The sequence below is a fragment of the Syngnathus typhle genome, linkage group LG2, assembly GCF_033458585.1.
Source record: "Syngnathus typhle isolate RoL2023-S1 ecotype Sweden linkage group LG2, RoL_Styp_1.0, whole genome shotgun sequence".
Lineage (NCBI taxonomy): Eukaryota > Metazoa > Chordata > Actinopteri > Syngnathiformes > Syngnathidae > Syngnathus > Syngnathus typhle.
Window position 1 is genome coordinate 13,940,516 of NC_083739.1, and position 11,724 is coordinate 13,952,239.

An 11,724-nucleotide genomic window follows, 5' to 3' on the forward strand; every position below is an offset into this window, starting at 1 on the left:
ATAGAAAAAGGATGGATGGATGGATGGATGGATGGAAGAAAGGGAGGAAAAGTACAAACTGTAGAGCCGTGGCTCTGCCATTGATTGCTTTTCCTTAATCTCTTGAGGAATGCGTCTACTGCACGTCATTTTCCGGGAAAATAAACGCGAGTCTATCTGAGTAATGTAGGTATTCTACAGCAATACACTATATAACTAATATTTGTCATATTCAGTATCAATTTAGATTTGTTTTTGCAATTTAAATTCGCCATTCAAATATAATTTCCCTCTAAAATGGACTATACAGCCACTAAATACTAAATACGCGTATTACTAGTCAAATTTTAGGTTTGTTCGCGTTGCTTATGTTATGGTTTGCTTATTATAGATAAACCATCTGATAGTCATATGCCGAGCCACGGTTGCCAGACAACAAAAAAAGATGCTTTTACAGAATCGTTTTCAGCATTCACAAACTACCAAAAATAAGAATGTATTTTAAGATAATCAGATGCATGGAGTATATTTAATTCTTTTTAAATGTAGACCGTCACTTCTAACTGTGTAAACTGCCTTTCACGTTCACTCAGTTGGGGGATGTGGCAGTCGGATGTGGCAACTCAGACGCGGACTATTGTGGCAATGAGCCAGTGGCTAACAGTATCGGATTAGCTAAGGAACGAAGCTGCATTTTTTTTTTAACGTAACTTTTTTTTGTTAAATAACTTGGGGAAGGGTATGTATCCGATGCAGAGGTTCTAAACGCCTTAAATGTTTCTTATTCGTTTGGTGATATGGTGAATGTATCCGATTATTCGGTTCTGCAGCAAGGAAAAAGCTGCGATAAGACTTGTAGCCTAGGTTACCTGTGTGTTTGCTGCTGCTTGGTCGATTTTGTCGTCTCATGGCGGGGCTGTAGTTAATTTTAGCTTGCGTCTGTTCGTCGATCCGGCAAGTTAAGGGATTGTTACGAACTTTAATATGATGCCGTACAGTACGATCCAATTGCATGCCGTGCTAGTAGAATCAATATTTACGGATCAATGACGCTAGCAAGTTGTTACCGTTAATTGATCTTATTTTATGAAGATGCCCGTAATTCATAACCCCCCCCTAACTATCAGTGCTTTGTTTAAATGCTGCTGTCACCAGATTTATCGCAGTCATTGCATGCAACATTGCTGTGGTTTTGCATCACTTTGGCTTTCCATTGCAATCGGTTGAAACTGAACCACAACCAAAATATACCCTTTTAATGACAATGTTTATTGCTGGCTACCATGTCAACACATATTGCAGCAATGGCCGTCATTAACATCTGATGTTGTTTGTGCCAACAGGTTCTGATGTCGATGATTCTGTTGGTAGGGTTTCCCTGACACCTTGCTTGAAAAACAGAAGGAACTGCGTATCAAACTGAGTGTGTAATCCTCTGGTCCACATCATGTCCAAAAGCAAGAGTTCAGAGTCAGTGAAAGTAGTGGTCCGTTGTCGCCCCATGAATGAGAAAGAACTGGCAGCCACATATGAGTGTGTGGTGTCTGTTGATGTCAAATTTGGTCAAATTATTGTCCGGAACCCCAGGGAAGCTTCTGCTGGTGAACTGCCCAAAGTGTTCACATTTGATTCAGTCTATGACTCCAATTCAAAGCAACTAGATTTATATGATGAAACCTTTAGGCCCCTTGTGGATTCCGTTCTCCAAGGATTTAACGGAACCATCTTTGCTTATGGGCAAACAGGCACAGGGAAAACATACACCATGGAGGGTGTAAGAAATAGCCCAGAAAGGAGAGGAGTTATCCCCAACTCATTTGACCACATCTTTACTCACATTTCAAGATCTCAGAATCAGCAGTATCTGGTGCGAGCATCGTATCTGGAGATCTATCAAGAGGAAATCAGAGATTTACTCTCCAAGGACCAAGCTCGACGTTTGGAGTTGAGAGAGAGGCCGGACACTGGCGTTTATGTTAAGGACCTGTCATCATTTGTCACCAAGAGTGTGCGGGAAATTGAAAATGTCATGAACGTGGGCAATCAGAATCGCTCAGTGGGCTCGACCAACATGAACGAACACAGCTCCCGTTCTCACGCCATCTTTGTCATCACTGTAGAATGCAGTGAACTGGGGCCGGATGGGGAGAACCACATCCGAGTTGGCAAACTCAATCTGGTGGATCTAGCCGGTAGTGAAAGGCAGACCAAGACCGGGGCTCAGGGGGAGCGGCTGAAAGAAGCTACAAAAATCAACCTGTCACTTTCTGCTTTAGGGAACGTCATATCGGCTCTGGTGGACGGGAGGAGCAGCCACATCCCTTACAGAGATTCTAAACTCACCCGACTTTTGCAGGACTCTCTTGGAGGCAACGCGCGCACTGTCATGGTCGCCAACATTGGCCCGGCATCTTACAACGTGGAAGAGACTTTAACCACGCTACGCTACTCAAACAGGGCAAAGAACATCAAGAATAAGCCCCGTGTCAATGAGGACCCCAAAGATGCTTTGCTCAGAAAGTTTCAAGAGGAGATTGCAAAACTGAAGGCGCAACTCGAGAGGCGTACAGGAAAGAAAAACAAGAGGAGGCATAAAAGGAGGGGCGATTGTAGCAGTGGCGACGGTCACGAAGAAGCCAGCGAAGAGGATGACGAAGTGGACGACAACAAAATTGATTATTGGCGGGAGCAGCAGGAGAAGCTGGAGAGGGAGAGGAAAGCCATCATGGAGGATCACAGCCTGGTGGCTGACGAGAAAGCTCAACTCCTGAAAGAGAAGCAGAAGAAAATGGAAGACCTTAAGAAAGAGCAGGAAGCAGGAGACATGTTGTCAGCCAAAGTTCGGGTAAGCGGACATGGACTCATTCAAACCATTCTCTGGTGTAATGAGGCGTTGCGGTTGAGTTCACAATTCTTTTCCCCCTTTTTTACTTCTTCCAGGCCATGGAAAGTAAACTCTTAGTTGGAGGGAAGAACATTGTAGATCATACCAATGAGCAGCAGAAGATGCTGGAGCTGAAAAGACAGGAAATTGCTGAACAAGTAAGAACAATAAATTTGACTTTTATCGGCTTCCATCAAGGACCATGTGAGGTCTCGATAGAAGCTTAAGCTACCTATGTCCTGTTGCATGATGTCTGCATCTTCTTTTTTATGCTAAATCGAAAATGTGGAATCTGGAATAAGCTTCTGTCTGGGTCGGTTAATTTCCTTCTAGAAACGGAAAGAGCGAGAGATGCAACAACAAATGGAGTGTCGAGACGAGGAAACTCTGGAGCTGAAGGAGACGTACAGTTCTTTGCAACAGGAAGTCGACATTAAAACCAAGAAACTGAAAAAGGTAGCCATTGCAGCTTTGATTCCAAGAATGATTCAGGTCAACCTTTCTCTGCTTCTTTGTTTTTCTCTCCAGTTGTTTGCCAAACTCCAGGCAGTGAAGGCAGAAATCCACGACATCCAGGAAGCGCACATCAACGAGCGCCAGGAGCTGGAACAGACCCAGAATGAGCTCACCAGAGACCTTAAACTCAAGTATGAAGTCTGCACTTACCCATGCAACTTCTACTTTCTCATTGTCTTTGTGTAATTATTTGCGTTGTAGGCATCTGATCATTGAGAATTTCATTCCATTCGAAGAGAAGAACAAAATAGTCAACAGGGCTTTCTTCGACGACGAGGATGAATACTGGAAGATGAGGCCCATCACACATATTGAGGAGTGAGTTATCGCATTAGATAGCATGCACACATTAACAGCCTGTCCACTTGAATAAAGAAAATGTAATTATGTACAAGGGAATATTTGTTTAGTCTCATTGTATGTTTGTTTGTTTGTTTGCAGTGAACATCAGATGATGAGCAGGCCGCAGTCCGCCATTGGTTTCCGAAGGCCTCTCAGTAACCATGCTCGGATGGCCATGAAGGATAGCCCTGACGTGAGATATAAAGTAAGTTGTTCAGTTAAATGAGAATATTTGCTTCAAAACGCACGTATATTTGGGGACGAGCTTCGTTAGAATCCACAATACAGAAATGTAACCCAACAAAAAATTACTTTTGCACAGATTTCTCAAATTGTGTCATAGTTGGCCCAAGACATGTTCCCGGTTTGCTTTTGTCACATCCGCCAGGCTGAGAACATCCTTCTGTTGGGCATGGAAATGCCATCGCGGACCACCAAAGATTATCAGCAGCCAGTTATCGCACCAAAGGTAGCGGCGGCTCTGGAAGACGCGCTGAAGAATGAGGCCGATCTTCAGGTTGATGCCTCTGGATTTAATAGCAGCTTTGCACCTCCCGCCAGTGCCAGTGGAAGTCTCAGGAAACCAAAATCGGCGTAAGTTGCACAAACGAACAACACTTCATTCATTCAAATGCCTTCATGTTGAGGTTTCATTGATTAAATTGCTTTCTTTTCATTCAGTCGACCAAGAACAGGCAAGCAATCAAACACTTGGACTTCTTCATTCAATGTTCACAATCCACCCTCTCCAATTTATCCACAATCCCGTGGGCTGGTGCCCAAGTGAAAGCTGCGGCCTGCTATCAACCTCTGCTGTGCAGCTCAAAGGAGAATGCTTTTTATCCTGCCCAAGGCAACACTATTGTGAAATCTGCAAAAGACACAAGAAAGTAGAAACATTACTGCTGCTTTGTAGGGAAAAAATGAATTGTAACCACTATTTGCTACTATCAGATGCTTTTTAATCTTTGAGTATATTTAAAGAACGTTCATCACAACACAAGGACTCGTGGCCACGGTGTGCAACAGTCTACTGAACTTGGCCAACTTTAAAGTTCTTAATGTAAAGAAACCAAATGGCAATTTGTCCTAAGAGTTCAAATATCCCTTGCTCAGCACATTCCACAGAAGAATGAATCGAGGTGAGGCCAGTTGTGCTCCACGCAGTTAGTCAAGCGCTATGGGTGACGTCCAGCTGAAAGAGCCCACTTGGGTCAGCCATCCTGGTTGGCACGGAGGTGGTCTCTATGCAAGTGATGAATGTCAAACTGAAAGCTTCCCACCGCAACATTATTCCAAATGACCAATATCATGTACCCCATGATGAAAAATGCACTTTTTACAGTGGACACACTAATTGGTCAGCAAGCTGTGATGCGCGTCAACATGGACTTTGTGTTCAAATACTTTTTGTAGAATTTTCCGACACAAAATTGACACTTGTCTCATCACTGACAAGTGCCATTGTAATGAGATAAATATTCAATTAACCCAGTGCTTCTCAATTATTTTCTGTTACGCCCCCCCTCCCCACCGTGACTATCCTAACTTGTCTTGTAAGTCGTAAAATGTTGCACTGTCGCAAACGTGACAGAAGTAACAATGAGAGCGCCACTGCCCCCTGCTGTAGTAAACGCGCAATTACACTTTATTCTAGTACTGCCAAAAAAAAAGCCTGTTCCCCAGGGTCACACGCGCCCCCCCAGGAATAGCTTGGGGGGCGCCTGTTCCCCAGGGTCACACGCGCCCCCCCAGGAATAGCTTGGGGGGCGCCCCCCACTATTTGAGAAGCACTGGCCTAGGTGACTGATTCACAATTTGGTTTTGTCTGATATCAGAGATTAAATAAAGAAAACCAACTGGCTGATTGATTTGTTTTAATTGAGAGGAAAAAAAAACAGCAAAAGCATTTCACTAGCTGACCAGGAGATGGCGACAGCGTGGCATCTGAAGACCATGGATTGTTTGTTCTGCTATAGCCTAGGTGACTGATTCACAATTTGGTTTTGTCTGATATCAGATATTAAATAAAGAAAGCCAACTGGCTGATTGATTTGTTTTAATTGAGAGGAAAAAAAAACAGCAAAAGCATTTCACTAGCTGACCAGGAGATGGCGACAGCGTGGCATCTGAAGACCATGGATTGTTTGTTCTGCTATAGCCTAGGTGACTGATTCACAATTTGGTTTTGTCTGATAATAGATATTAAATAAAGAAAACCAACTGGCTAATTGATTTGTTTTAATTGGGAGAAAAAAAAACATCAGCAAAAGCATTTCACTAACTGACCAGGAGATGGCGACAGCGCGGCATCTGAAGACCATGGATCGTTCTGCTATGCCGGTTTAAAAAAAACAAAAAAAAACGTAATTAGCTAGGGGTCAAAGGTCAAAGTTTACGGTTCAAAGTTCACCCAGGGGTCAAAGGTCGGTTCAAAGTTCATGGGGTCATGTGCACATTTTCGATTTTTAACTAGAGTTGAAAGTTCAGGGTTCAAAGGTCACCCAGGGGTCACCACGGGGTCACCGCGGGGTCACCGCGGGGTCACCGCGGGTTCACCGCGGGTTCAAAGTTCAGGGTTCACTTTTTTTTTTTTTTTTTTTTTTTAGGTTAACCTTTATTTAAACCAGTGCTTCTCAATTATTTTCTGTTACGCCCCCCCCTAGCAAGAAGAAAACTATTCGCGCCCCCCCCTCCCCACCGTGACTATCCTAACTTGTCTTGTAAATCGTAAAATGTTGCACTGTCGCAAACGTGACAGAAGTAACAATGAGAGCGCCACTGCCCCCTGCTGTAGTAAACGCGCAATTACACTTTATTCTAGTACTGCCAAAAAAAAAGCCTGTTCCCCAGGGTCACACGCGCCCAAGGGGGGCGCGCCCCACTATTTGAGAAGCACTGAATTAACCTGTCTGAGGTTATAACGCTGTTTGAAGCATGTTCATAAAATTATGTTTTTGCTAAATATAAATACTAACATTCATCATGTTACATATTTTAAAGCTAAAACAAACACTATTGAGCTATGTTTGAGTTATTATTCTGTTTATGCTTGTCAGAAGCAAAACATTGTGGCGACTGCTGTTCCCTGTTTGCTAAGTTAAGCATTTCCCTCTTTCATATTCCTCCAGACATTCCAACAGGTTAAGAGTCAGAGGTGGAACTGTAATCGATTGTCGTCTAGTTGTTGTATAAATGTGAAGAGGATGTAATCATTTTTCCAGGTTAGCTTGCTGCAACTCTTCACTTTACTAATACTGTATACAAAAGTTACCTGCTGACATTTTTTTTGTATTGTTCACAATGTTGGCAATGAAAATGAGTCATAAAAATGAATAGCGAACATAATACTAATCACTGCTTTCAAGAAATGTTTTTATGATAGACAGTTGTTGCTGACCCTCAATAATGGAACTATTTACTTTAGTCGAATCCATTTTATTACAGCAGTCAATAATACAGCTCAACTTACAAAAACCAACAACCCATTTATTCACACCATTCCTGGTGCATTATACAAAAATGATCATATACATTCAGCAGCAAATCAAAACTGCACATCGATCAAACAAGATGGGACTGTTGAATAGAGTCTACACCAGGGATCACCAACATGTTGCCCACGAAAACCGGGCAGCCCCCAAGCACCAAGGTAGCCCAGGGGGCTCTTGTAAAACTGGCTCACCAGTGATGGGACATTATGACTTCCTAGGAATGCTGCAGAAATGATTCATAGAAATAGTGTGGCGAGTTGATATTCAAATCCTCATTGATGATTATTATGACACAACCTATTTAAGATCATTTGAGCACATTTGTTAATTCTAAAAATTTGTTTCAAAATGGTGGCCCATGAATTAGTAGCCAAGAAGTAGCTCTCAGTTGGTGACCCCTGGTCTACCATTAACGAGGGCTAGATGATGTCAGGCATGCTGTCCTGCTGTCTGCAGGGGGGGGTTGGGGATTGTCTTCAAGTCTCTGCTGCCTGGTTGCTCACTTGTTTCTGTAGTACAAGAGGAACCTCTTCAAAGGCTCAGGCAGCGGAAGGCTGAGGATCCTCTCTCGCAACACGTTGACAGGAGGCTGAAATCGGAGAAGCTCTCCCGTCTCCCTCTCCTCCTCTTCCTCCTGCTCCTCTTCAACCTCTTCCTCCACCATCTCCTCTTCTTCCATCAAGCCTCGAGCTGCCCTCCTGCACCCCCTGGTCTCTCGCCTGACCTCCCTCCGGCCCGCCTCCTCATCCTCCGCTCTCCCTCCCTGGTTATTGTTACTGTCCAAAGACGCAGCAGGGCTCATAGCGCTGCCGACCACCTGGCGGGTGGCCAGGACGAGGGCGTTGCAGCGACGCCGGTGCACGCGGCGGCGTTTGAAGCGAGGGCCGTATTTGTGGAGCCCGGCCACAGCCAGACCCCTACCCACGCTAAACGAGGAGCCGCGGGTGCGGGATTGGCATTCTCCTGCGTCACTGGTCGCTCGCAGCGTATGGCGGATGCAGAAACGAGCAAGCTCCTGTAATGACCGTACCTCGTACTTTGCTGCAAAATTGAAACAAGAGTAAAAGGAGACGGCCCAGTTAAGCCAACTCATTTTAGCCAATTGTACGACATGTTACTGAGCAAACCTTAGAATTTTTGTTTTTTTCATTATTAATTTAAAAAACAATCCTGTTTCCTGAATCTATAAGCACTTCAGTTGATTTAAATTAAATTATTTTGTTAGGCCCCCAAAATCTGGTGTTATTGCTGACATTAGGAGCTGGTTGTGAAGGAAATGATTTATGAAAGTGACATGAGAAACAACTAGTGAGGCCGATTGAAATTGTACATTGCCACGTTCTATTGATGACCAGATCACATGACTTACGCAGTGGGACAGTCTTGGGTTTGCCATTCACGTTGTGTTTGGGCTGAATGAGAGGAGCAAAGGACACCGAAATGATCTTTTTGGTCTCCCAGCTGTTTGGTCCTGTGCGGGTGATCTTGGTCAGCTGCAAAAAGAAGGAATTCATCATATGTGTGTGGGCCGATGTATATCCACACACATAACGTGACGGTGGTCTATGTTCATAAGGTCAACATCCACACACTAACCTTTTCCTCAAGCGGCATGACCAGGATCCCGCCAACCTTAATTAGGTTCTTCACATATTTCTCGTGATCCTTCTGCACCCCGGCCCCACAGTAAACTCTGTCGTACTGACGGCTCTCCGGAGCGATCTCCAGACAGTTGCCCACCACAAAAGATGGCTCGCAGAACTCAAATCTGTTTGGAGGCAAAGCAAAGGTAAATAGCAACCTTTCAGCCAAACACAATCATGGCAATTGATTTGTAGTGTTTAAAGTCTAGACAGTGTCATAAAACTATTTTGACACTCACTTGTCAAAACTGTCACTGGTTTTGATGAAGGAATCAAGCTTCTGGTAGGCGTACTCGATGACATCAGCATGCAACTCAATCCCATGATTCACTCCAAATGGTCCTGGGACAATTCATACACACAATATGTACTGTAATGACTTTTATTTTTTAAAGAAGCAAAAATGGATACATTCTCTCATCCATGGCAAGACCGTTTCTATATCGAAAATATTGTGTGAAGAGAGTTTATTTTTCTCCAAAAATGTTGCACATAGCTCAAATTGTTCATGAAACAAACGTCCAGGTTGTTGCTTCTTTCTAAAATGCTGCCTAATTCACACAACAATAACGGATGCAGCTTCATTCAGATGTGGCAAATATAGTCAATCACCTACCCAGTATGAGGCCCACCATAGTACTGAGATAGCCCGTCCCACTGCCAAGATTTAGGAAAGAGACGCGAGGGTGGAGGTCCAAAGCCTCCATCACCTCAGAGTAGATACATGGAGCTGACAGGTGAATGTTCCCATGCCGCCAAGCCAAATCCTACATTTCAACAAAAATGAAGCAAGTCAACTTTCTTGTAACTACAAATATGTCAATCTAGCAGTCGGGGGCCCTGGTCACAAAACGTAAACACTTAATTCAAACTAGTAACTTACATAGTACGATAATGTTCCGAATGGACTCTCCTTTACTCAAATTTTCTGCTGACTTCACTTTAAGGGGCATTGATGTCAGACCACAGTACTTTCTCCTCTCATGTTTACTACACTTGATTTTTGTTTGCTTGCTTTTGCAGCGTTTCAACTTTGCTCACCTTGTAGGCGTTCTCCCTGTACTCATCGAGGTAATAGTCGGCGCGGTCAACGGCACGAAAAGCCCGCTCCACCAAGTCCGAGCGGATGTAGTAGGCCTCTTTCAGATTGTCAATCAAGTCATCATTGTCCTCGCCGGCACTCACAGCTCCACCCATGATGCCTAAAAGGTGACGAAACACATTCAGTGAGTCCAATGTAGGAATCTAGGAATTAGATTTGGAGGTTTTTACAGAGGTGCTTGCAGAAAAGATAAACATCTCGCATAGGTTTTTAAAAGCATTAGCACTTGGACTTCACTTCTGATGGCAACTTATTTCATTTGCATGCAACAGAACAAACAGCTCATAGCAGCTTCACCATATTAGCTTTGAAATCTGGGCTCCACGAACTGATTCTCCCCAGCCATGTTCTTACCTAACATTCAATCTACACGTTTATTAGAGGTTTCGGGTCCTCTTGAGGTTGATATTCTGCTTTTGGCAGCATAACGCAAGTGCGGGTAGGTGTGAATGAACGCAAGCCTTTGTGCTACCGAGCGGTGTTAAAAACAACAGCAGCGCTCCGGACCAAAAGGGTGCACAGGCTGATCGCAAAGCCATAAAACACAATAAGGAATGTGAATAGACCCGTTTGGTTGCGCATATGGATGCAGACGCGAAATGCGACACCGCCATCCGTTTGTATAAAATCTAGCGTCGATTATTTTAATGAAAAATCGGTGGAATGGGAAAGGGGGGGGGGGCACGGCGCGGCGCTGTGACCAAATCGTCTCGCGGTATCACATAAAGTCAGTAGGCTACTAGGGGATCTAGTTCCCTGCAAAGCTCTTCCATTAGATCAGTAAATCGTCGATCCATTCAAGGAGCTTTCAGGTTGATTGCTAGAAAGACGTGTAAAAATCACAATGCATACGTCCACGCGAGCTTCCATTTTTTTGGTCCTCAATTATGCACCACTTTAACTGCAAATTTGACGCGAACTGGTTGTTTACAATCAAGATTGCTAGAAGTGAATCATTCAGCAGAACTGCGTTCGTACGAGAGGGCCAAAACGAACCAGCGTCGTCGTCTTCGCCAGTAGGGAGAGGGGAGAAACAATGGAGACGCAAAGAAAACGTCCATTCAACTGCTTACAAACTATGTTATGCCATACGGACCTTAATGGGCCGCTGATGGAGCCTTTCAGCTTGTGATCTCTTCAATAGCCAGCCTCTTGTTCGCGGATCCAGTTAAAAACACACCACTGCAGGATGTAAACATTGGGCCGGCTGACGCTTTGACGTCAGACGTAAATCAAGCGATGACGCGAATGTAGTCAGCAAGCACACGTTCACAGACTTTGCAGACAGAGCCAAGAAATTTTGCTTCAGCAGTCTTGGAAAATCGCACACGTCATTTCCGTAGTCCCACTTGTTTTCTTCTTTTCATGGCTAGGTTTGCCACATCACACTGTCGAATGCATGCTCCGTGCCTCCTCTGCAAAATAGTGTTGGCTCGCGAGTGAACGAGTCGTTCAAACGAACTAATGTTTTCAGTGAACGAGAGTGAACGAATCACTTCCTAAAGTGATTTGTTCTTTTTTCATTTCATATGACTTCAACCAGTAGGTGTCGGTAATGCGCATTGAAGCTGGTGCCACCTCGCCGTAAAACAAAACGAAGAAGAAAAGGACGTAACTTCATGTCCACGAATGAACCGTGAATTGCATTTCCCGTTCACCAACTGAACGGATGTGAGTGAACGAGTCAGTGATTTGCATTTCCAGTTCATCGCGAGAACGGATCCGTGAGGAAAGCAATCCTGACTTTCCCGTTCGCGAACGAGT

The 11,724-nt window shown here is 44.2% G+C and overlaps 2 protein-coding genes across 2 annotated transcripts; one reads left to right on the forward strand and one right to left on the reverse strand.

The window, feature by feature from the left end:
* The first annotated feature begins 561 nt into the window (after positions 1-561).
* LOC133149971 (kinesin-like protein KIF3B) lies at positions 562-5,588 on the forward strand. Its single transcript, XM_061272217.1, has 9 exons — positions 562-718; positions 1,323-2,824; positions 2,920-3,021; positions 3,197-3,319; positions 3,392-3,510; positions 3,581-3,697; positions 3,821-3,926; positions 4,110-4,315; positions 4,403-5,588. Exons 2-9 carry the CDS (start codon positions 1,427-1,429, stop codon positions 4,506-4,508), a joined length of 2,277 nt encoding a protein of 758 aa, XP_061128201.1. The 5' UTR covers positions 562-718; positions 1,323-1,426; the 3' UTR covers positions 4,509-5,588.
* Positions 5,589-7,138: 1,550 nt separating this feature from the next.
* Positions 7,139-11,402, reverse strand: LOC133150121 (protein-L-isoaspartate O-methyltransferase domain-containing protein 2). Its single transcript, XM_061272433.1, has 7 exons — positions 11,057-11,402; positions 9,900-10,060; positions 9,475-9,625; positions 9,098-9,200; positions 8,812-8,983; positions 8,585-8,708; positions 7,139-8,256 (listed from the first exon to the last, which is right to left on the reverse strand). The coding sequence occupies exons 2-7, from the start codon at positions 10,053-10,055 to the stop codon at positions 7,715-7,717; spliced, it is 1,248 nt and encodes a 415-aa protein (XP_061128417.1). The 5' UTR covers positions 10,056-10,060; positions 11,057-11,402; the 3' UTR covers positions 7,139-7,714.
* Between the last annotated feature and the right edge of the window lie 322 nt (positions 11,403-11,724).

Excerpts from the sequence above, each read along its gene's own strand:
- LOC133149971 (XM_061272217.1), top strand. The coding sequence starts at position 1,427 with ATGTCCAAAAGCAAGAGTTCAGAGTCAGTGAAAGTAGTGGTCCGTTGT. Across the intron at positions 3,022-3,196 it reads GACAGGAAATTGCTGAACAA|AAACGGAAAGAGCGAGAGAT; the intron begins GTAAGAACAATA and ends ATTTCCTTCTAG. Across the intron at positions 3,320-3,391 it reads AAACCAAGAAACTGAAAAAG|TTGTTTGCCAAACTCCAGGC; the intron begins GTAGCCATTGCA and ends TTTTCTCTCCAG.
- LOC133150121 (XM_061272433.1), bottom strand. The coding sequence starts at position 10,055 with ATGGGTGGAGCTGTGAGTGCCGGCGAGGACAATGATGACTTGATTGAC. Across the intron at positions 9,201-9,474 it reads TATGGTGGGCCTCATACTGG|GACCATTTGGAGTGAATCAT; the intron begins GTAGGTGATTGA and ends GAATTGTCCCAG. Across the intron at positions 8,257-8,584 it reads ACCCAAGACTGTCCCACTGC|CAAAGTACGAGGTACGGTCA; the intron begins GTAAGTCATGTG and ends TCAATTTTGCAG.